Raw genomic sequence first — 24,467 nt, 5'->3', positions numbered from 1 at the left:
TGGTGTTTCAAAGACAGTTTATTGGTCAATCTGTAATAGAAAAAAGTGCAAAACACAAGTCTTATCATACTGTCACCAACAAAACAGGTGGGAATGTTTCCTTTCGCATACATTTTTTACATCTTTTGAAACAATTGTGGTGATGAACAACCCAAGTAACCCAATGAAAGTACAGATGTAATGGGTCAGGGAAACCCCATCATCAGTGCCTTGTTCATTCACTGTGCTGTGGACACAAGAACAGGAAGAAGAGCGTCAGACACAAATCCAACCAGCCCAAATAAACAGAGGCAAAGATATGCACAAAATCTGATAAAATCGTGAACTGGTGGGCTGGTGCTAAACATTTCTAATAATCTAAAAAGAAGAGCTGTACCTTGAAAGTCCAGAGCACCATGGCTCCATCCAGACCAATGCTACTAAACTTCTCCACTTTAGACTTCTCTCCCTCCACGATGCTCAGCTGGCTGCAAAACAAAGACAAAGTCAGTTTACATGATTTTTGATACAAGATTACATGTAAATTCATCTGGCACTGCTGTATCCGCGTCTCAGGGGTTATGTGCATTGGCATGATTGGATGCAACCAGTTCACAAAGTTCTGCTTTGAAAAGAGAACCTACAGGCCAGTAATTCATCTGTAACTAATGTGTATCCTGGGCATAGTTCACAGACTTACGTAAAAGCAATGATTTTACAAATATCACAGTGCTTTCATGGTTAATGGGAGGAAGCATAGAATTTCACCCCCATTGGTCTGTGCAGTGTTGGTAATCAGCCTTGACAGCCTTGATCGATCCCAGGACAAAATAATCTGAAAGGGTCCCTGAAAGGGCTCCTCAATACATACAAAATATGCATGTTGTGCCCTCACCTCCCTGGGCCCAGCACAACTGACCCGTCTGCCCCCCGGGTCTGTTCATGAAGGAGACTCTACTGGTTCTTTTTTTTGTTGGTCTTTTTCGACAGGAGAGTGTGAGAGGTGGACAGGAAGCGAATTGGGAGAGAGATGAGGAGGGGCCGGCAAAGGACCCGGGCCGGGAATCGAACCCGGGTCCGCCGCATGGCAGGCAAGCGCCCCTCCGGCCGGCCACGACAGGGCGACACTATTGGTTCTTACGTGATGCTGTTTTGGTGCAGGGTTTTCAGCTCACTGTCATCCTCCTCAGTGGTGGCTTTCTTGTCCAGGTTGCGGAAGTGCTGCATGGCCGACATGTTGGTCTTGGAGGTCTGCTTGGGGATGTCCAGCTTCTTCACAAACTCCAGCTGCCCCGGGCCCTTGTAGGAGAACTGGTAAGGGCAACAGTCATGGCCCTGAAAGGATACGGGGAGATGACATTTTAATGTTTTTTTGTGTATGTACGTATGATGTATCTTGTATCCTGTCCAGGAATGAAAGTAGTTTTCATGTCTTACCGGTGCTAATTTGTGCAAGTTTTTCTAACAACCACCTTTCCAATGCCAATGTCGGAAAGAGCGCAAACAAAATAAACATGTAGATCTATATCACTGCATGACTATGGGTAACTTTGAGCTAATCTTTTCATAGGACACTTGTCTCAAATGGCATGGTTACATATGTTTTCTACTTTAATGGAATTTTCAAATTTGGGTTTTTAGCCAGCATTAACCCTATACTCTTACCGGTACTGTACACCAGCTGTAAATGTAATAATGGTGCTGCGCACCTGTGCGCACCTGCCTACTTTCACCACTGATCCTGTCTTGCACTTTAATGTCTGTCCTGTCTTGCACTTTATGGTCTGTCCTGTCTCTGTCAAGGCATGTGAAGAAATTGGCAATAAAGCTGACACTGACTTTGAGATCTGTATGTAGTTATTAGTTATGATATTCATCAGACTCCAACATAATACATGGAGTACATTGCATGTATTTAAGTATATAGAGGGTACTTAGTTTAGCACTTTTTTGTCATTAAGCTGCACATACAAACTATCAAATACCAAATATTTTTTTTTAGCTCTATTATCTCAACACTGAGCAAATATGTCCAATGCTGAGTATTGCTGAGTATTTACCAAAATAATTTCAATGTCTGGAGACACTCAGAGTTAGAGTTGCTTTAATCTGCTCCTGGGAAACTTCCTCAAAACTCCTCATGAAAACGTAGTGTCACTGGCTTGCCTGGGGAGGCGCCATTGGAGGGATTTAGTGAAGGCCTTCTGATAAGACTGGCAGGCAGACAGATAGACTTGACCCTGGCTGATAGCAGGCCAATAATATAACATCTAGACCAGTCTCCTTACCGCACACAGGTGCCAATACTATAACATCTAGTCCAGTCCCCCTTACCGCACACAGGTGCCAATACCATAACATCTAGACCAAAGTCTCCTTAAATGTCTGCATGTGTACTGTCTATGCCTATACTGTCTATGTCCATACCTAAAATATGCCTATGTCTGCATGGGAAAGTAAGAAACATAATGTCAAATTCTTTGTATGACCCGTGCATGTTAAGAAATTGACAAGAAAACCGACTTGACTTGAAAAATTACTTGACTTGACTTACCGCAGCCACTATCTCAGTCTCGTTCACAAACAGCACACTCAGCAGTGGAAGATGGTTGGTTGTCAGCATGGTCACCCTGCAAAGGAAATGATAATTAATTATTAACTTTAAGAATTATGTCAGTAGGTATCCCATTTTTACCCAACTTTTTGAAGACATTTTACACACACAAACCAGCGTTATGTTCACTTTTTGCATTCACAACCATGTGTAATCAGACGGTCATTCTAAAATGTAATACATATTATTTGGCCAGGCCAATGTTTCAGTGTGGTCTCGGGGCTGTAAACATTGATTGACCACAAAACATTTATTGTTGTGAAGTAGATAAGCTTATGTAAATATATATTTTTTGGATCAACGATGGTACCTCAGCTCTACTCTACCAGCACATCGCTGGCAATCTTGAGATTTCAGAGAGTTTATATATTGATTAGTAAAGGCTTATTACTAAAAGTAAACACAAACACACAGAGCTTTTTCAAATCTTTTACTTTTACAAAGTAAAAACTTTCAAAACTTTTTCTTTATTTTTTTTTAGTTAATTCAATCCATTGCAGTAACTATAAGGTGATTGACTTTGGCCTCAGAATATAATAAAATAACAATAATAAAACATAAAGTGTTACTCATTATTTTGACCACTGCTATGTTAGAAAAAGTACTGAGTGCAGTTAGAAGGGATTATATCTCGTCTCCCAAAGTACTCTTCCTAGATGTCCAGCTTTTAGGACATTTCTTGAAACTTGCTAATTTCTAAAAAAAAAACCAGAGGGAAGTTTGTCTTGACGCGATACAACTAAACTAATCATTATTTAATATAACTGGCTGCAGTCAGGATGCGTTACATCTTCTCTCCCAAAGCACCCCTTCTTGATGTATGTACTAGGTGTAGATGTCTGTATTTTCTTCCATATAGCAAAAAAAGTTACATTTGGCTGGCAGAATGTAGTCAGGATGGAAGGCTTATATCTCCTCTTCCAGAGTACTTTCCCTAGATGTACGTATCAGGGCTGGACTTTTTCTATCCGCTGGCCACTGTGGCAAATGGTATCCCCGAGTCATTAGCCATTCAGGTATTCCACCAGCCACAGATTTTATATTGCTTTTTCCTTCATCATGATAGTGTGTGTCTAACCTCAGAAGATGAGGTGCTAAAGCAAGATGAGTGTATAGCTTTCTACATCGAAGTATATCAAGCAAATAGAAACTGACTTACTGAGCTTTTTCTTGAACTTAAAGACAAACAACTGATACACAACAGGACAAACAACAGAATATAGGCTACTCAGGGGTGCATTTCTGGAAAGCGTAGTTGTTAGCAGTTAGCATCTTCGGTAGTTGCCAATGTAACATAGTTAGCAACTATGCTTTCCAGAAATGCACCCCTGATGCGTATGTCATACCAAGGAATAAGCTGCCAGCCAAATTGGCTAGTGACACTGAAAGTATTACTAGCCACAGCCAAGTTTTACCAGCATTTGGCCGGTTGGCAGTTGCCAGTGCCAAGCCCTGGTACGTATGTGTAGGTGTCTAAAGAACCAGTTATGTTTCTTCAGTTACTCACTCTTTTCCTTGTGGGGCGTCGGCCACACTGATGCTGCTGTTGTGGCTGACCCAGGCCAGGCTGTCCCCTGAGGGGGAGAAGCAGACGCTGTGCACCCAGCCTCCACAGTCCTTCTGCTCCAGCATCACCTCCCCAAAGGGCATCTTCGCTCCCCACGGGGTGGGGCCAGGCCTCTCCTCAATGTCTTTGATGTAGGCAGAGAAAATTCTGCAATTAGCAGAATGTAGTAAGGAGAGAGAGAGAGAGAGAGAGAGAGAGAGAGAGAGAGAGAGAGAGAGAGACAGAGAGAGAGAGAGAGAGAGAGTGTGGAAAGTTGTGTAGAGTTTTGTCAATCACCGGGAAATAGCAGAGTCGTATTGCCTTGTAATGCACTCTGTTCTGCCAGTGTATTAATGCAGTTGTGTTAATTCAGTCTTCAAGGTGCACTGTGTAGGATGGTAGCCAGGGTAGGTGTTGCAACTATGCTGTTCATTGAAATGGTGCTGCCCATTGCCAAATTGTATATTTTCATGAATATGTCCTTAGTTATAAACTAATATTTATTAGTATGACCAAAGTACAGTATGTTTTGCAGCTAAAGATGTTTATTTCTTGAAATTCAAAATGGTGAACATGGAGAAGATCCACCTTTTTATATATGAAAAGTGCCATTTTCCCAGTCGTAATGAATACTTATATATACACTTATCCTACTAAAATAGTAAGTATTCATGAAAAAGGTAACATTTGTGAATGGGCAGCATGGATTCTGGAAATAAACTGCTAAAAAATATTACACAGTGCACCTTTAATGCAGGAGACTAGCACAGTATTTAAGGAGCAATGCAACCTGTTTACATACCTGCAGTGTAGGTCAGCTGATCCAGCAGCCAGCAGGATGTTGTTGGGGTGCCAGTCCAGACTCAGGACGGTGGAGCTGATGGGCTTCTTGATGTGCTTACTCAGCCACCTGTGGCAATGAACACAGGTAAAACACCAGTACAGTGTTAATATACACTGAACACACAGAGAACGCTCATTTCCCAAAACACACACACACACACACACACACACACACACACACACACACACACACACACACACACACACACACACACACACACACACACACACACACACACACACACACACACACTGAGATTAGACAGGAGAGAGCCATAATTGTGACCACGGCATTCATGGGAATTAGAGCCAATAATGTAGCTTCCTTCAGACAAAGGGAGCTCATCATTTATTGATATGGAAATATAGTCTATGTTTGCATATGTGCGTGTGTGTGTGCGTGCGCGAGTGTGTGTGTGTGTGTGTGTGTGTGTGTGTGTGTGTGTGTGTGTGTGTGTGTGTGTGTGTGTGTGTGTGTGTGTGTGTGTGTGTGTGTGTGTGTGTGTGTGTGTGTGTGCATGTGTGTGTGTGTGCGCATGCGTGTGTGCGTGCATGCGTGTGTGTGCATGCGTGTGTGTGCATGCATGTATGTATGCATCTCTGTGTCTGTGTCTGTGTCTGAGTCTGTGTCTGAGTCTATCGGACAAAGGGGGAGAGATTCCAGGCCGTTCCCCTCACCAGTCGTTCTCCTTTTCAAAATAGCACACGGAGATAAGCTTAGCACCGCTTCCCAGGGCGAACTTGTTCTCCAGCGGCGACCACTTGACGCACGTGGCCGCCCGGTTGATGCGCACCAGGACCAGTGTGGGCTTCCAGGCCCCGTCCTTCAGGGTCCAGACGTAGGCGTTCCTGTCCGAGGCACACGTCACGATGCGGTTGGACTCCGGAGCCCAGTCAATGCCTGGGGAAATGAAGTGGAGTTGAAGTCAGCAATACATTCAACCAGGGCCCTTAATTAACTTTTTTCACCAGCAGCCAAAACAGCTAGTAGATATTAGTCGCACTAGCCAAACACACACTCACTAATGGGCCAAGTGGCTAGTAAGTTGGTCTTTTCGACCAGCACAAACTGAAATTTCACCAGCATTTTGGTCGGTGGGCTGGTGTCAATTTAGAGCCCTGCTCACAACCGGTAGATGCATAGATATACATAGATGGTGACGAGAGAAGTCTAAAGTGGAGAAGTTTAGTAGTATTGGTCTGGATGGAGCCATGGTGCTCTGGACTTTCAAGGTACAGCTCTTCTTTTTAGATCATTAGAAATGTTTAGCACCAGCCCACCAGTTCACGATTTTCTGTCTTCTACTACAGTGTGTATAATTGTATCTTCTACGGCTGAAATGTGTTGCATTTCTACAGAAACGGCCAAGGATATGGTCAGCAAAATGGAGCCCATATACAGATGAATCGCTAGCTTGATTGATACATTTCTAATGCTGGCATTGATTAGAGGCGTTGCTGCATTCATGATGAAGCCATCAGCATAAAATACACCCTAATGTAGTAGGCCTACAGTATGCAACACAACCAGATTTGGGGTACTCATTTCTACTTTCAAGATATTATTATAGAGCATAACAAACGTTTATAATATATTTATAGGTTATTGCAGTCTAGTAACTGGGTGTATCTGAAACGCTTGTGTGACTTTGCACACAATAGTGCCAGCACAGATGTCAGCCAAAGAGTGGAGCAAAATAGAGTACGTTAAAAAAGAGATATTTTAAAAAAAAAATACGGTGTTAATTGAACACTTAGAGACCAAATACCCTCTAGGTGATGTTAAATCAACTCTCTAAGTGTTGAATTAACACCTCACTTTTTTTATTTAACTGTGTAGAACAGAGCGGAGCTGCTTGTGTTTGTTCAGCATGTCAGGAGGTGTTAGCGGGCCTGTGACTAATGCTAGGTGGCTGCTGTTTCCTGCTTGTAGAGATTACCTGTTATACGCCCACTGTGTTCGGTCAGCTCGTGGATCTTACTCCACTCCTTGCCCTTCTTCTCATAAACGTACACCACATTGCTGTTGGGACTGACAGCAATTTCTGGAAATAAAAGTAGAAGGTTAATGTTGGAGAACAGGGAAAAAAAATCAGAGCAAGTTCGGCGACTCAGATTGATATGTAGACTAACTTTATCTGACAAGGAATGATAAGAATGGCCAAGTTAATGAATGATTAACATACAGATCACAATGCCAGAGGGTAACTTGAGAAGATGCCATTCATTTTTCTCACAAGCACAAAAGGGAAAAGTCACTACTAATGTTGTTTTATCTCAGAATTTGTTACCACAAACCAACTGTTTATAGTAACTTTCCCCACATAGGAAATACCAAATGCTGAATTATTTTCCCCACAACGTCGTCTTGTATTAATATTTAACATAACTTCAGGGCTGCATGGTAATGGGGAATGTGTACATCGGCCAAGTATGACTAAGACAATAGCTCTCATTTTAAATGGAGGGCATTACTTCCATTGACTTTTTAGAGATAATCACATTGTACTCTCCTTACAGACCATATTAATGGCTAAGATACCCTCTTGCAGAAATGGCATCTGAACTGAGAGGGCTGTAACTTGAGGAGAGAGAGAGAGAGAGAGAGAGAGAGAGAGAGAGAGAGAGAGAGAGAGAGAGAGAGAGAGAGAGAGAGAGAGAGAGAGAGAAGGTAATCAACATGGCAATTTGAACCAAATGCGTTTCAGGCTTACGTGTTCTGTCTTTGTTCCAGGCATGACAGGACAGAGGCTCCAACCCAAAGTTGTACAGGGACATGTTTCAACGTGGAGAGGATGGAATGTGCACAGGAGAGGAATGCCGTGGTAATGGAGGTGGTATAAAACCTACAGAAGAAACAACAAGGGTTTGAGGAAGACTGCCATTTGAGGAAGACTGCTGTGGGGGAGATGCATGACTTGATTTTCCAAGCAGACTATAAACTGCACACATCGTTTGACTCCCATTTGGCGAATGTTTAAGGAAAGCTCTTTGTAAATGTAATGGGTAGCCATTGTGATCTTGATGGGCACTGTGAGGTATAATTGTCACTTACTCCGTCTGCATAATTAGCCTACTTACGTATACTTATACTAAGTGTTTCACAAATATTTACACTAGATACCATTCTAACGTTACAGTGGCACCACGCTGGGGCGGTGCCTTCCAAACAGCTTCCTTATGAAAAGTGAAGGTCCACATAAGACAGTATTACTTTTTGGCTTGAATTATCCATTGAACTCAACACAGCCAGTTGAGTTACATTCTTGACACTTGATAGCCTGTTCTCATACAACTTTGACAAGGCAGCAGTGTGCGCACACGTGTATGCCTTGCCTTGGCAGACAGCAGCGCAGAATCATATGAAACTGATACAGTAAAGTTTAAGTAACTTATCATGCAAAGACCAAACATCCTTACCTGTGCCTGAGACAGAGGGGTGGAAACTTGAATTCCTCTTTAGTGGATGAGCCAGGAGCAGGCTGTGTTCGTGGACTCTGGTCAGTCTACACGAATGAAGCTCTGCCTGGAAGAGGGAAGAGAAAAGAGAATGAAGCAGCAGAGGTGGGAGGGAAAGAGTAGACAGAGGGAATTAGGAGGGTGTGTCTGTATTTGCTGCTGCTGCTGTTGGGAAAGTATGGCACTAGGCTACACTTGAAACCATGGCATGTATTTTGAAGATGTTAAATAACTTGTTTGGCATGGATATTTATAATCTATAATAATTGTAATTTATAGCCTATAATTGTGGTGGGCACCTTGAAGTAATATCCTCATACTCTTTCATAACCACAAATGAGGGTTGACTGCATAGAGATTAGGCTAAAATAGGCTAAATAGGCTATGCTTAGGCCTATGTCCACACCCTAACCAAATGTTGCAATGTTTAGGCTATGGTAGGCCTAGGTTTACAGAATGTGTTCACCCAGAATCATTCAAAACAATAACACTGTCACTGTCAATCACTGTCTTTAAATGCCTATATTATATAAGACATGTGTTGTCTTTATGCTATTTTAGGCGCCATGTGCAACAATAACTTACCTGCTTTATTGCATCTCCGAAATAATTTATTAGCAACAGTAACACCATTGCACTTCTCATGTTCTCCATGTAAAGACACAAAAACAAGACTGCCTCTTTAACGTAGTTAGGGGTTACAGATTCGTCAGATCGAGGCGCATTGACGTCAATGGCTGTTTGTGATTGGCCATAACGTTTTTCCGGTGGGGCATCACTCCAAGGACTGAGAGAAAAGAGACGATAGCTACCAAACTGTTGGTGGCAGAAATTGAAGAACGTTTCTTATTTAAAAAATAGTTTCGGGTAAGTGTTACAAAGACTTACAACCACACCTACATTCTATTTTTGTGACATGAGACGCAATCTTTGTTGAAATATGTCGTGCCTGCACCGGGATTGTTGTGATAACGTTAGTTAGCAGTGCTAGCTTAGCATGTCTCCTAAAATGGCGTTATGAGAAGTCCTGTGGCCTGCACCGTTAATCAACAACTTTGTTGTAAAAGCTTATGTTTTCCGATGATGCTTTGTGACAAGCCAAGTATTATTTTGGTGGCATCTTCTGTTTGCATTTAGTGTGGTAATGCATGCAAGGCTCTTCGTTCTTTGCAGTATTGTTTGACAGCCGTACGTTACTACATACACGAGAGGAAGCCGTCACGCTTCCTAAGTACAGCTCAAGTAGGATGTGAGTGAGTGACAGTCTGTTGCACTTGCACTTCGTCGTTGGCATATCTTTAATTAACGTAGACGAGAGGTGGATTTTAGGTGTGGATATCGTGTCAACAACCATGCTGTACAGATGTACATACATATGGTGTATATTTGTTTGACCTATGGAGGAGTAACATGGGCAACAACACGGATTTTTCATTTTATGAACTGATTTTAATGTTCATTATACCCTGTATGTACACGAAGACACTACAGTCATATTTTGGCATGCATTTGGTTACTTTAGTGTGTGTGTGTGTGAGAGAGAGTGTGTGTGTGTGTGTGTGTGTGTGTGTGTGTGTGTGTGTGTGTGTGTGTGTGTGTGTGTGTGTGTGTGTGTGTGTGTGTGTGTGTGTGTGTGTGTGTGTGTTTGTTTTGTTTCTGGTTTCACGCATTTCAGCACTTTGTAGTATTTTGTGATAGTGATAAATGAATATTAGGCATCCTTGTCATGCACAGTAGAATCTGCTAGGTAGCCTACATTTCAACTGTACCGACACGTTTCGCATAACTTTTATGCCACGCTTGCAGTTGGAAAAACGTTTGTTGTGTTGTGGAAGGTTCGCTCTCTGTTCAATGTCACATAGCTGCAAGGTGTCGCTTGGTACAGTCGTGGTAAAGTAACAAGCGCATGAGATGTGATGATATCACTGGTCTTACCCCACCCTCCCGCATGTGACTGGAGCTCTAGGCCTGTTTATGTGTCTCAATTGTGGCTTTGTTGGTTTGGGTTTTTTTTCCCTATCCTGAAAGGCACGGTTTATTTATTATTAGACATTAGACTTATCAAACGCTTTTTTATCCAGAGTGACTTACAGTTATTTAGGTACAGGGTATTGGTTACAGGCCTTGGAGCAATGTGGGGATGGGTGCCTTGCTCAAGGGCACTTCGGCCATGGATGGAAGGCACTGGTGAGGGTGGGATTTGAACCTGCAACCCTCTTAGCTAAAGACCACTTAGCCGCCACTTATTATGTGTGCTTTTGGCCATGGCAAGGGTATTATGATACTATGTTTTGAGCTCTGTTGCACACTTTTATGAAATTAATTATCCAAAGTCACAAATTGGCAAACATGTTGAAGCCAATCCTTATTCTTCGGAACCATAACATGAACTAGAGGTCTATGGATTATCCAGGCAAATTTGGTGGAACACCAGTGTTATGGGCCTGTCATACCAGAGACGATCTATAATTAAAGAATCTTTGGTCATACTATTTGAAGTACCCAATTCACACAATTGTAACAATAATCTAACGTCGTTCAATTAATAGACTGGCCGATTTTCATGCTGGAGGTCGACTCTGTTTATATCTGAAATTGAATGCATGCGACAGTGACACACTGACAGGAAGTTTCTAAGTAACACAGTTGTGGGGTCGTCCTCCCCTCTCTCCCTCCTACCAGGTCAAGAGATCGGAATGGCGTCCGGCAGTTCGAGCAGCGAGGAGGAGAGGAGTCTGCGCGAGTGCGAGCTATACGTGCAGAAGCACAACATCCAGGCGCTGCTGAAGGACTGCATCGTGCAGCTCTGCACCTCTAGGCCAGAGCGACCCATGGCCTTCCTCAGAGAATACTTCGAGCGGCTCGAGAAGGTCTGTCTCTTGACTAGTGAAGTGTGTGTGTGTGTGTGTTCGTGTGTGCGCGTGCCCGCGTATGTTTGTTTGTTTCTTTTGACTGGGACTGAATAAAATGTTCACTTAAATGTGCATGTTGATGTGGCATTAGGCTGTTTATTTTGGCCAAGCAACTTTTGTGATCATTAATTTTGTAAGTGTTTTATTAGCAGTGAATTTAAATAGCTTTTTTGGGAGAAAAAAAAGATTTGCACTAGTTTGTTGGCTAATAAGTTTAGTTTTTTAAATTGTGATAGATTAAAAATTAAAATCCTCAGTGGGTTTTTGATTTCACTGTCACCAAATGTTGTTGAACTGACACAATGGACAGCCACTCTGTTCACACATTCCTCTCTGTGCTCCTGAAACACTGAACTGATAGCCAGGGATTGTTTATGGTTCAGAAAGGCCTAGTCAGACACAGATTCTTAAGAGTATTATCCAGTCTCTCTGGCCTAGTCCTCTGGGTTCTGTTCTTTGTTATAGCAGCAAGGTTCTGGTTCTGAACCAGAGGTTTCCAGGGCAAACATTGAAATGACAGGCAACAGGCTGAGATGAGGCATGTGCCAGAATTTTGACAAAGGTGCATGTGGATAATGCTTTAGTTTTCAGAAAGATTAAAAGAAAAGCCGCTTATTAAAAAGAGCAGCAAATTCAGAGAGCAGCTCAGCTTTCTGACATATGACCATGACGAGAAGACAGACGTCAGAGTCAAAGGGTGTAGGCTCATGGCCAAGAGCGCATCCAGTGTGTGTGTTGCTGCACGTCCATGTAAAATCCTGGGTGCATACGAGGATGCCTTGAGTTTGATTTGAGTGGTGATTTTTAATTGTATATTTTAAACTATCAGAAGTGTTCTGGAATCAGAGCAGAAACATTATTGAGATTATAAAGAGTGTAATGAGACGTATTATAGCTGCTCAATTTGTTTGTCTGTAATAACTTTAGTAATTAATTACAGTGCAATTGCAGAAAAAAATAATAATGATTTGCACTTCTCCTTTTGGCAAAGCATTAGTCATTTCTTTCATGGTATGTGAAAGAATGACTAATGAACTAATCTTGCATTCACTGACTGAATATATAGCACAATTATAAGTTATACAAAAATGTATACCGGTATATAATTTTATTAGGTAGTAGTATACTGAACTCAATAGTAAATTGAACACAGTCATCATGTGTTGTTGTGAAGTTTTAAACGAGGTGAAGGGACTAATTGATTTCTTAAAAAAGTATTGCCATGTGTCCAACTGTCTGATCAGCTGTTTGTCTTTGCAACAAGGTATCCATGTGAAACATGGAGACAAAGTCTTTGTGCAGTATGACTGTATGTAGAATGGAATTATTCTGTAGCCTAGTAACAGGCCCGGCCCGGACTATACTTCCTGGGATACTGCACCAAATGTTATGATGGTCATTGTGATCAAGCGGACTATTCTCATCCATTTCAAATCCCCTTGGAATTAGTCTGCTATTACCATACCCTCATCCTCATTTTGACCAGCGGGTTTGGACCTTCAGTGATCACCGATTCTAGTCGGAGGGGTGAAAATCTTTACCTGACTCATGCCCTCTGGTACTTAAGGAACTTCCCCGCGTGACGTTGCTGAACGCAGCCAGATGATGTAAATCAGGTTATGAGAAAGTCCTGCAAATGCTGTGTAAAAGATTGACCAACCCCTTTGTGTCCGGCTACAGAAACATGTAAACGTAGAATTAAACTTGGGTAACAAAGGCTGCCATACTCTAGTGTAGGCAATGGCTTGATGTCTAGCTTGTCTTTTTGACGTTGTGTCAAAATAATGATGTATGTCTGTCTGATGAGGTGCAATAAATACTCTTTAATCATGTATCATGGCATGATGTGGCATGAGATTCTGTCATAGCTGGGAGTTGACAGAGGGAAATACTGATGTAAATTTTGTGAAGCTGCATAGCATTTCTTATCTTTTTCTCTCTAACCACTTTGCATTTCTTTCTCTTCCTCTCTTTCACTCTCTCCTGCGCTGTATGTCTCTCACTCTAAATTTCTCTCTTTTCCTCATATTTCCTTCTTTTTCTTTCTTACTTTTTCTTTCTTTTGTTTGTTTGTTTGATTGTTTATTTCTTTCACTCACTCACTGTCTCTCTCACACTAAATTTCTATTTTCTTATTGCCTCATATTTTTCTTTCTTTCTTTCTTTCTTTCTTTCTTTCTTTCTTTCTTTCTTTCTTTCTTTCTTCTTTCTTTCTTTCTTTCTTTCTTTCTTTCTTTCTTTCTTTCTTTCTTTCTTTCTTTCTTTCTTTCTTTCTTTCACCCACTCACTCTCTCTCTCACACACTAAATGTCTCATTTCTTTTTTCCTCATTTTGCTTTCCTTTCTCTCATTTTCTCTCATTTCTCTGTCCTTCTCCCTCTCGCCCTCCCTCTCTCTCTCTCTCTCTCTCTCTCTCTCTCTCTCTCTCTCTCTCTCTCTCTCTCTCTCTCTCTCTCTCTCTCTCTCTCTCTCTCTCTCTCTCTCTCTCTCTCTGTGACTGATGAAGAACCAGCTTTTGTGTGTCTTTTGGCATGACTTTTTTTCTTTTGTTTTGCTTGGTGTGTGGTTCTAACCACATAATGTAATACATGTACATAAAAATATATACATAAAATGATTTTAATGAATTCCACCTCCCCCTCTGCCACTCCAGGAGGAAGCTAAGCAGCACCTGAGTCAGCAGAAGGCCAGCTCCCGCTCGGACTCGCGTGAGGACGAGATCTCTCCTCCCATGAACCCCGTGGTGAAGGGCAGACGGCGACGCGGGGCCATCAGCGCTGAGGTCTACACAGAGGAGGATGCCGCCTCCTACGTCAGAAAGGTAGCCTAACACAGCACCTCTCTCTCTCTCGTTCGCTCGCACTCTCTCTCTCTCTCTCTCTCTCTCTCTCTCTCTCTCTCTCTCTCTCTCTCTCTCTCTCTCTCTCTCTCTCATATCATTTTATGTGTTAATGCCCCAAAATGGATTTACTTAAATTTTATATAAAATAAAATCACATTTATTTGTAAAGCACTTAAACAATAACAGCTGATTGAAGTGCAAGGTGCATGACACTTATCAGGCAAAATGGAAGCATTATGGTTTTAGATTATATAATCCATTCTGCTTTTTCCCAGAGAATGTCATATAGATGTTGTGTGAGGTGATCAATATGTTGTCAAGGAAATGGGCATGCATGACCTCCTGTTCCTCCTTCATTCCAGGTCATCCCCAAGGACTACAAAACCATGGCTGCTCTGGCTAAGGCCATTGAGAAGAATGTGCTTTTTGCCCACCTCGATGACAACGAGAGAAGGTTAGTGTGGTGTTTAAAACATTTAAAACGGTCAACATTTCTCTTGACTTTGGATGTGAATTCATGTTCAAGCATGAATTCCCTTCCTCTTCCAATATCTGTTTTGTGTACACACCGTAAATGTATCTGTAAAACATTTGTGATGTATTGTTATGCTTACGTAGCGCTGTCTTCTGTTTACAGTGACATTTTTGATGCCATGTTCTCAGTCACCTACATTGCTGGAGAAACGGTCATTCAGCAAGGTGGGGACTGCTGCTGTGCTTTTTGCCCATGTTGCATACCAAAACTTGCAAACACGCTGGTGTGGTCTCATTGGCTACGTTTACATGACGTTTCTTAATTCAGAATTAAACAGTTCCGTCGAGTTTACTTTGAGCTTTCTTTTCATTCAGAATTGTGAAGTGTTAACGTGGCGTTTTCAAATCGGAATTAAGCTGTATTCAGAATTAAATTGAGTTCATTCTGAATTTAATGTCTCATACTAACGAGGCCATTCGTGTCAATTCTTTGTCTGAACAGGTGCTGAGGGGGACAACTTCTACGTTATTGACCAGGGCGAAATGGATGTAAGTGAAATGTCCTAAAAGTGGGCTTACTAGAACATTAGAGTATTAAAGTTTTCGTTAGTAAAAGTTAACGTTATTTTCATCAAAATACAGGACCGGATTTGAAGGTCAGACACTAGTATACAGTCTTGCCAGCAATTCATAGTGTCGTCATTGTCATTGTCTTCAGGTGTATGTCAACAATGAGTGGGTGACCAGCATTGGTGAGGGTGGCAGCTTTGGAGAGCTGGCTCTGATCTATGGCACCCCGAGGGCTGCAACAGTCATGGCCAAGACCAACGTCAAGCTGTGGGGCATCGACAGAGACAGCTACCGCAGAATACTCATGGTGAGTGGAGCGAATTGTCATTATCATCATGTCTTCCATTCTGTTTTTAGCTTATTTTTCCTGCATGTTAAATGTTCATTTGTATTCATTATTAATCGCTGTATTGTTGCTAGTTCATCACCCTTAACTTACCGCCGGTCCTGTCTTGCACTTTCATGTTAGTCTGTAAATGTCAGTCCTGTGTATGTCTATGTCCTGGCATGGTATAGAGAAACATAATTTCATTTTCCTTGTATGACTTGTGCATATGAAGAAAGTGACAAAAAAGCTGACTTGAAGGGGAGCCGAGTTGCCCCGCTGGGACTAGGGTACCAAACTAGGGCTCTGACCGCTACAGCCAGGCTCATTGGCATGAAAGGCAGAGTGCAGAGCGAAGATAGAAGTGGCAACTGACAAATCGGTTAATGTGGGAAAGCTGTTTGCAGAAGTTGTTATATTCAGGGCTCTAAATTAACACCAGCCAACCAGCCAAATGCTGGTGAAGTTTCAGTTAAGCCCCGTGTACACCAAGCGCGAACTACGCGACCTGAGCGGCGGAAGTCATTATTTCTCTATGGAGGGAAGGCGAATAAAGCTACCAGCGCGAATTCGCCAGGAGTGAAGCGAACTGAGCAGCCAGAGCGAATTCTGACGATTAAACTCAAGCTAATTGTAGGCGAATTCGCTATGACGCGGTTCGGCGAAAACCAATTGGAACGTTCATATCGACGAATGTCCCAGGCTGTCAAGAAGACAGAGACGTTATGTGATTAGCTGAATCAAACATGTCAATGCCGCGTCCACAGCACATAAAGCGAATTCATGGTGAAACTTCTTCAACCACCCCAGCTACCTGGGTCGTGTAGGTAGCGCCTGGTGTACACGGGGCATTAGGCTGGTAGAAATGTCCAATTTACTAGCCACTTTTACCCATTACTGAGTGTGTGTTTGGCTAGTAAGATTTACATAGACTAGCCATTTTGGATGGTTGTGAAACGCACCAGTGGCTCTCATGCAAAGTGCCAAGTAACACACAGCAATGCTTCGCTTTGTTCCTCTTTCAGTGCAGAATGAATAATGGCCCGTTCTATTGGCTGTTACTGTTTGTTACTGCTGTTACCAACATGCAGGGCCGCTGACAGCTTTTTCAGGGCCCAAGACAAAAGTTATCTGAAAGGGCCCCCACATCCAAAACATACCATGTAATGAGGATCCAATTCTTGCCCCCCCCCTGTCTCCCTTGGCCTGGTACAACTTTGTCCCCACCCTGTCGGCTTCCCTGCTAACATGTGTGCTGTTACTGTCTGTCCCATACAGGGCAGCACACTGAGGAAGAGGAAGATGTACGAAGAGTTCCTGAGCAAAGTCTCCATCCTTGGTGAGTCAATGTTTTCTACTTTTTGACTTGAGTTGGCACTTACAGAGTCTAAATCAAAGTTGTTCTGCACATCCAAATCTATAAGTCACACTGGAAAGGACTTTTTGACATTTTGTTTTGTTGATGTGTTTTGCTGAGTGCTGAATCAGTCTCGTGTTTTCCTGATATGACTGATAAAAGAGTCAGACTTAGGGGTTTCTCTGATTATTCTCAATTCAATTCATTGTGTTGAACAAGCTCAATGCACAGTCAGTGTTGTGTTGAATACCTTGGTGCGCCGTTAAGCGTTATGATCACTAATGCCTCGGCATAGTGATGCCTACAAGCCATCCTCATTTTGGCTCAGCTCTCTGCATTCTAAGAAATCTGTGATCTACATTGCCTCTGACCACATTGTGGTGATGTTTTCCGTTGCTCCTTCCACACGGCTGATCTACCCTTATAGCTTTGTAAACTGGTCTCTTGTGCAGTATGTATATATGGATGTATGTATGCAGACCTCGAAATTAACTTTTTTTCGTCACCAGCCAAAATGGCTAGTAGATATTAATCTCACCAATTAAATACACACTCACTAATGGGTCAAAGTGGATGGTAAGTTGGTCTTTTCTACCAGTCAAACTGAAATTTCTACAGCATTTTTCCGGTTTGCTGGTGTTAATTTAGAGCCCTGTATGTATGTATGCATTTGCCTGTAACGGCAAGTCTACTTTTGCTTGAGAATGTAACACGAGAAAGTCACCTCAACTTGTCCTCCATTGTGACAGTGTGTCATGGTCTTGATTGTGCTTTGTCCCAGTCAGTCCCACTATCATTATCATTTTAACACGGCGAGGAGCTCAAGCCTGTTCGGTCATCTGACTACCACCGAGATAAAGATACAGGCCAATAGATAGACTGGCCTATTTGTATGCTGCCGTACTGTCAAGCACGACTCTCAATTGACACACTGACTCGGTGAGTGCCTTGTGACTGTTGATGTGGAGCCTGTGACTGTGTACTCCACCTTGTGGTGTCTGATGGTACTGCTTTTGAAGTGAAAGTGAAAAGTGAAAGCCCAACTGGGAAACTCCAACTCTCATTGTCATTGTGACACAACACTCCACAGCACACAAGTGTTAACTGCACACTGCACGTAACGAAATTGCATTTATGCCTCACCCGTGCAAGGGGGCAGCCCCCAGTGGCGCCCGAAAGGGAGCAGTGCGACGGGACGGTACCATGCTCAGGGCACCTCAGTCATGGAGGAGGATGGGGGAGAGCAATACTTAATTACTCCCTCCACCAACCTGGCAGGGCGAGAGTCAAACCGGCAACCTTTGGGCTACAAGTCTGACGCCCTAACCGCTTACCCATGACTGCCCTTTGTTCTAGCCAGGCCGCACCTTCATAGTGACGCAACACCTTCAGCGTTGCCTCTAGTCAGGCTAGGAGCAAGACAAATATCGTTTCTGAGCTCCAGAAAAATTGGGAACTCCCTCCCCCTTTGTCGGGAAGTAAACTACCATCAGCAAATCGAGGGAGGGTGGGTCAACCAAGCGGTTTGGGAAATGTTAATTGTTATGCTCTTGGTCAGACCAAGTCTTGGAGAGATTTGAAAGTCGACGATAATCAGGCTACCTTTGTTCCCCCTTGCAGAGTCTCTGGACAAGTGGGAGCGGCTGACGGTGGCTGACGCCCTGGAGACGGTGCAGTTTGAGGACGGCCAGAAGATCGTGGTGCAGGGAGAACCAGGGGACGAGTTCTTCATCATCCTGGAGGTCAGCTTCCCTCTCTTCTTTTTTTTTAATATATGTTTTTTGCTCTTATTGACCTAATTCATGACAGTACAGGGCAGATAGTGACAGTAAGCGAGTTGGGAGAGAGAGGCGGGGAAGGGTTGGCAAAGGACCCGGGCTGGGAATCGAACCCGGGCCGGCTGCTTGGCAAACGAGTGTCCTACCATATGCGCCAGCTCCCTCCCTCCCCCTCCTCTTCTTCATCTCCACTTCTCTTCCTCTGCCTTATCCCTTTATATCTTGCATTGTTTATGAACGCCTTCATCCAAAATCGTCTTAATTTTAAATATCTTCACATCTACAAGACATAAAAATAGAATTGAAATTATGTTTCTCGGCTCCATGCCTAGACAAGACGGGGCAAGCCAAACATTATAGTGTATGTCAAGACAAATATGCACAGGCACAATAAAAATGTGATGCAGCTAGACATTATTGCAGAACGTTTCACAGAAAACCAATTGTTACCTGTTCCCATGGAGGGGATTGGCCCAGGTATTGCAATGACCCTATGTGTCTGTCTGTGTCTTTGTCCGCCTGCAGTGTTTTAGCTCGCCCGTCTACAGTGTTTTAGCTTGCCTGCAGGTGGTGCCAAATACACATACCGGGTGTCTAGTATTGGCCAGGAGACCAGCTTGCCATACTAGGTTATATAATGTGTATTGTATAGCTACTCTTGGTGTAATGTATGTGTACTGTCTATGTCTAATTGTCTATGTCCACACCTAAAGTCTACCGTATGTCTATGTCTGCATGGGAAAGTTAGAAATGTAATTTCAAATCTTTGTATGACCAGCGCATGTAAAGAAATTGACAATAAAGCCGACTTGATTTGACTTGTTTGTTGATGTTTTCAGGGTTCAGCTGCAGTGCTGCAGAGGCGGTCAGAGAACGAGGAGTTTGTGGAGGTGGGAAGACTGGGGCCCTCCGACTACTTTGGTGAGTTAATATATGTTCATCCTTCTCCAATGGTGAAACTCTACCCGATCTGACCCTGTAATCTAGGTGGTCGGGGTAATCAGATCTGTAAGACGGAGAGTTTGACACAGTTCTAGCACCATTGTCATCGCTACCAAGATGTTTGCGCCTGTACATAGTTATGTAACTGAAAGTCCAAGAAAAGGTGAAGATTGGTAGATTGACAAACCAGCCTAAATGTGAGACTGGATGTGTAATTTAGTCTGGCCCAGATGAACGATACATCCAAAGATTGTTGATGAGAACAACCTGTTGTTTTTTCAAACCGTGCCGGCGCTCTGACCAATCAGCGATCTTTGCCGTTGATGTGCTTTCCCAACGGTGTTGCGAGCTTCGTCGTCACTCCCTCAAAACCCCGCCCGCTTTGATTCAAAACAAATCTCTGCGTTGTGATTGGTTTTGCCAGACTCAGGGCACAGTGTTCAAAATGTTTTTGATCCGAGGCCAGACCCACTCGCCAGCCAAAATGTTTTGGGGTCTAGCGGGTGGCGCTGGTTTACGAGGCTAGAAGATTGGCATTAGTTATTCCTATCTTACAGGCCTATAGAGTGAAGAGTTGGATACAAGCTGCCATACATGTTTTTCCCTGACTGCATGGTTTGGTTTTCACTGTGGCTGTAATTGTCAGTGTTCTTCAGTGCAAAATAGTTAACCATGTGATTTTAAACCGTGTTTGTGTTTTTGTGTGTGTGTTTCAGGTGAAATTGCTCTGCTGATGAATCGCCCCCGTGCTGCCACCGTGGTCTCTCGCGGACCCCTCAAGTGCGTCAAACTCGACCGCCCGCGATTCGAGCGAGTGCTCGGCCCCTGCTCAGACATCCTCAAGAGGAATATCCAACAGTATAACAGCTTTGTCTCCCTGTCTGTCTGAACAGCCCACCCCTACCCGTAAATCCCCTCCACATGCCCCCCCACACAACACAACCCCGCCCCCAGACTCCAAACCTGCTCCCCTCTCCTCCTCGCTCCTCCCCCAGTTGAACCTCCTGTGCCACAGGGTCCACAGTGCAAATCTGCTTTATTTTCTTACTTCTAAGTGGCGTGTGTTCCAACACCCACGTGCCCACTCTGTCGTCAGTGTTGTTTCTGCTTTAGCACGCTTTTGTCTTTTTTTCTCTCTCCTCTATCGCTTTTTTTTTCTCTCCTCAGTTTTCGAAAAATTTGCTTTTTCCTTCACATTGGTAAGCTAGCTGCCTCCCTGTTAAAGTGTAGGTTCTCCCTTCCACATACAGCAGTTTCTCCTAACGGTCTCTCTCTTTAGGGCTTTTGCTCCGTTGTGCCAGAGAGGTATTTTTGTTACTATTAACACATTCATGTGAGATTTTGAAAAGGTGCATCAAACACCTTATTCCCGAGTGATTTTCTTCAATGGGGGCTCGTTGAAAAGCCCAGGAGAAAAGGAGAAAAAGCTCCCCCACCCTCTAAAGAGATGAAAGGTCAAAGATGCATTTTGATCCGTTTTAAAATGTATTTTTCTTTGTTTTGCGTTTTTTTTCAGCTATTCTTTTGCAATCTATCTTGTGTTTTATGACTTGGAGAACGTTAGGTAAGCCAAAGGCAAGTTTCTGTCTTGTTTATTTTGTTGTGTTCAGTTTGGAATACTGTAGCTATCCGAATGGTACTGAAGTCATCATATGCACCATTTCAAGTCATGGTATTTATGATTTTTTATTTTTTTTTCTCTTTTAATTGTTCTAGTTGCACATATACAACATATATATATAAAATATCTATATATATTAAAGGCAAAATGACCATAACCATATTTTTTGCACAGTTTGTTATATAAATATACAGTATATGAATATAAATACACATTTGTAGATATATATGGAGAAACTCTTGCTTGTGCACCTGCTGTTTTTGTTTTTCTTTTCTTTTCTTTTTTTTGGGCTCTGGTTCTATTATTTCTATAAGAAAGTATGCCCTGTAGTTGGATCTCATGTTCATCCCTAACCCAGCAACTCTCCCTCTTTCTCTCTCTCTCTCCATCTATCTCCATCTCTCCATCGTAAGTGGTAACATCTAATCCCATTGCCCCGTTAGCAGTGACATCACTAATGCCCCATGACGCGTCATCTGCCAGCCACTCTCCTACCCCATGCCCCATATGTAATGTTCCCTGGCTATGCGCATCCATCGCTTCATGGCTTTTGGTCTCTGGCCGTTGGGCCATGCGTCCCCTCCAACCAAGTGCCAAATACCAGATGGTGGTCCTCATTCCAGAGCAGAGCGGAGCAGAGGGGGTGGAGGAAAAAGGTCTGCTGTCAGTCTGTAGTAGGATGGTGCTGTGAACTTCATGGATTAGTTTGTGCTGTGCAGTTTGTTTGTTTTTCGCAGATGCTCATCTGTGCGGTTTGGTTAAATACATCAGTTATTTCTCATGGAAGAGGATGGAAGGATGTTCCCATATAGCTTGGTGATTGAAGTATTACGTGCATGCAGTGCATGCCATCGGTCTCAGTTGCAAACGTCCCACATCAGCAGTATTAGAGGCCCCTATGCTTGGTGGGTGAGGCTTGAGTGCAAAGTTTCATCATCAAAATACATTTTAAAGAGAATGGTAATGGGGTGTGAGTTGTTTTTATTTTAAAACAAGAAAGTGGTCTTAAAGGTTTTGTTGCTGGTCCTGGTGACATCTCTCTCACGTATCGTGTGTATGTATCTGTGTGTACGTGTCATGTGCCCACAACATCCCGGCCAGCCTAGCTATGCTGTTCGTAGTTCCATAAGTCTTAATTAAGAGAACGCCAGTATTGATTGATTGATTGATTGACGGGATCCCTGTTACAGTTCACATCGAGCACAAGCCTGGTGCCGCCAGTCATGCGTTGGCACGTGGGTGGGTCACCATGTTTGTGTTAGGGTCAATAACATATTTAGCTGCAGACGACAGGTGGAGCAACCATAGTGTAGCTAATCTTGTATTATCTAAATGAATGTATTAATTATTCGTAATTGATGAATAAGCAACGAATATGCTTTTTGTTTTAGATAATACAGTGAAAACAAACCACAGCAAAAGAACCCTCATACAATACATAGAAAGCTGCGGTTGCACTATCCTGACGACTGCAGCTAAATGACAATGACCCAAAATGAAATGGCGGTTCAGAACATGGAGGTTTGTGTCACTACATGTTTGAGTCAGATTACGGGGTGGGGGAAAATACAATATGGCCAAACACCTCTTGAATGAAAAATGGTGTAGTGCCATAAATGTTATTAAATTAATTTTCTCTGTCCAGTGTGTCGTATCATCATGTTGGTACTGAGATGCACATGTCTTGAGGTCTGCTATGAAATGCATCATACCCAGCTGTCTGCTTCTTTTCTGGCTTGGTGCACATCTGTCCTGTATTTCTATACTTTTGTTTTGGTTTTATTTCTTAGAGTTAATGATGGAATTCTTGTTTGTGTGCGTGTGTTTTACTAATAAACCAGTTGTTTCCAAACTTGGTATCATGTATAAATTGGTATATACACATTTTGTTTCCCCACAATGCTGTTACTTTAGTTACACCATGTTGAGTGGGGGCATGAGGTACATGTGTTATCTGAAGTGATGGGATTTCTGATCATGATTTGTTTTTAAGGGTATGCGCAATTTCCAAGCATCACACAATCATCGCGATCCTAAGTCACAAGCAGATTTCTCCTCAAGCAGTTTTGTTGTGTGCTGTATTTGTGAAAGACGTCCATGTAATTATTTTATTTTTTTGTTCAATGAAAGTATTTGGACAACTTTAGTGATTGTCACGCAATAGAAAGGAAAACAACATAATTTAACAAGTTACCAACAAAGAATGTGTTCAATTTTTCATTTTGTGTCAGTTATAAATGAAGCCTTCAGTTTGAGGGCTTTGCTGTGTTCTGGCCTGCAAGAATCACAGTACGGTTGTTTTGTCAGCCAGAGAGTACGTGTATGCCAGCAGAGATCCGTTTTGATTTGCCGTAAACTAGCCATCTCGTAATGGTAGAAGGTGTTAGGTGTTTTACTTGTCTAGCAGTACAGACAGACACTCTCTCCCAAAGCATTTTGTCCAGGAGCACCTTGACCTCTATTGTTACACAATGGATTTGAAATGTCCACCCCCCCCTCCATCTAATGTGTTCCTAATTGGGGGTTTTCAAAACAAACCTATTTTAATCCGTCTCTTGGCTGTACTCATTTTGCATTTTGACACCATTTGCTGGAGTTGAATGAATGACTGATTTTTTGAGGGACAAGTGACAAAACAGTTCTTGTCATTTATTGCTTTACACAACGCGTGTTTGTGTGAAATACAATTGTGTATGTACATTATTAAAAAAACACATGAAATGTCAAAATGTTTTGCCTTAGGTGATCTGATCAGGGTTTAGAAACAACTCCTGCTGCCCCCTCTCCTCCCTCCCTCCCTCCCTCCTGCTTCTAGCGTTTGCAAAGCCAGCAGCACACGCAGTACCTGTGGGCTGACAGAGGACCATTTTTCTATTATTCTTATCCTACGACTGTAAATGGTTTGATTTTACTGGATGTGCTAAAAAGTTTTCTTTTTTTGGTATAGATTGTCCTATTCGCAGGTCAAGCAATAAAAAAATACATTCTTAAAATATTTTGACCATTTCAATCATTTGCCATTTCTCTCTCTCGCGCTCTCTCACTCTCTGAATTGAAATAGAATCATTGAACTGAATTTAAAGAATAACTTATTAGAGTAGAGAGTAGAGTAGACTTTTTATTGTCACTATACAAATATAGGGAGATTGTGTTTAGTAGCAACCCACAAATGCCCACAAAATAAAAGATATATTAACAGTAAAAT

At 42.6% G+C, this 24,467-nt stretch overlaps 2 protein-coding genes across 3 annotated transcripts; one reads left to right on the top strand and one right to left on the bottom strand.

Moving 5' to 3' along the window:
* On the bottom strand, positions 1-9,119 carry zgc:86896 (uncharacterized protein LOC415190 homolog). Of its 2 annotated transcripts, none has more exons than XM_063188681.1 (11): positions 9,027-9,119; positions 8,403-8,508; positions 7,697-7,828; positions 6,923-7,027; positions 5,661-5,883; positions 4,942-5,049; positions 4,101-4,307; positions 2,534-2,609; positions 1,121-1,314; positions 377-467; positions 1-226 (listed from the first exon to the last, which is right to left on the bottom strand). In XM_063188681.1, exons 3-11 carry the CDS (start codon positions 7,758-7,760, stop codon positions 215-217), a joined length of 1,080 nt encoding a protein of 359 aa, XP_063044751.1. In that variant the 5' UTR covers positions 7,761-7,828; positions 8,403-8,508; positions 9,027-9,119; the 3' UTR covers positions 1-214. The 2 variants fall into 2 exon arrangements, with proteins under 2 accessions (XP_063044751.1, XP_063044759.1); XM_063188689.1 differs by having other exon boundaries at positions 1-209; positions 378-467.
* A 72-nt stretch (positions 9,120-9,191) lies between these two features.
* Positions 9,192-24,257, top strand: prkar1aa (protein kinase, cAMP-dependent, regulatory, type I, alpha (tissue specific extinguisher 1) a). Its single transcript, XM_063188671.1, has 11 exons — positions 9,192-9,308; positions 11,124-11,311; positions 14,007-14,174; positions 14,558-14,649; positions 14,833-14,894; positions 15,172-15,218; positions 15,388-15,546; positions 16,843-16,903; positions 18,542-18,663; positions 19,539-19,620; positions 20,358-24,257. The coding sequence occupies exons 2-11, from the start codon at positions 11,138-11,140 to the stop codon at positions 20,528-20,530; spliced, it is 1,140 nt and encodes a 379-aa protein (XP_063044741.1). The 5' UTR covers positions 9,192-9,308; positions 11,124-11,137; the 3' UTR covers positions 20,531-24,257.
* Positions 24,258-24,467: the final 210 nt, after the last annotated feature.

Source organism: Engraulis encrasicolus, chromosome 2, assembly GCF_034702125.1.
Source record: "Engraulis encrasicolus isolate BLACKSEA-1 chromosome 2, IST_EnEncr_1.0, whole genome shotgun sequence".
In the NCBI taxonomy this organism is placed as follows: Eukaryota; Metazoa; Chordata; class Actinopteri; order Clupeiformes; family Engraulidae; genus Engraulis; species Engraulis encrasicolus.
Note: the sequence above shows the minus strand (reverse complement) of the source record. Positions and strands in the feature narration are given on the sequence as shown.

Coding starts and splice junctions, on each gene's coding strand:
- zgc:86896 (XM_063188681.1), bottom strand. CDS start 7,760: ATGTCCCTGTACAACTTTGGGTTGGAGCCTCTGTCCTGTCATGCCTGG. Junction 5,050..5,660: donor TTTGAAAAGGAGAACGACTG/GTGAGGGGAACG, acceptor TCATTGCCACAG/GTGGCTGAGTAAGCACATCA. Junction 1,315..2,533: donor AGACTGAGATAGTGGCTGCG/GTAAGTCAAGTC, acceptor GTATCCTTTCAG/GGCCATGACTGTTGCCCTTA.
- prkar1aa (XM_063188671.1), top strand. CDS start 11,138: ATGGCGTCCGGCAGTTCGAGCAGCGAGGAGGAGAGGAGTCTGCGCGAG. Junction 14,175..14,557: donor CCGCCTCCTACGTCAGAAAG/GTAGCCTAACAC, acceptor CCTTCATTCCAG/GTCATCCCCAAGGACTACAA. Junction 18,664..19,538: donor AGTTCTTCATCATCCTGGAG/GTCAGCTTCCCT, acceptor TGATGTTTTCAG/GGTTCAGCTGCAGTGCTGCA.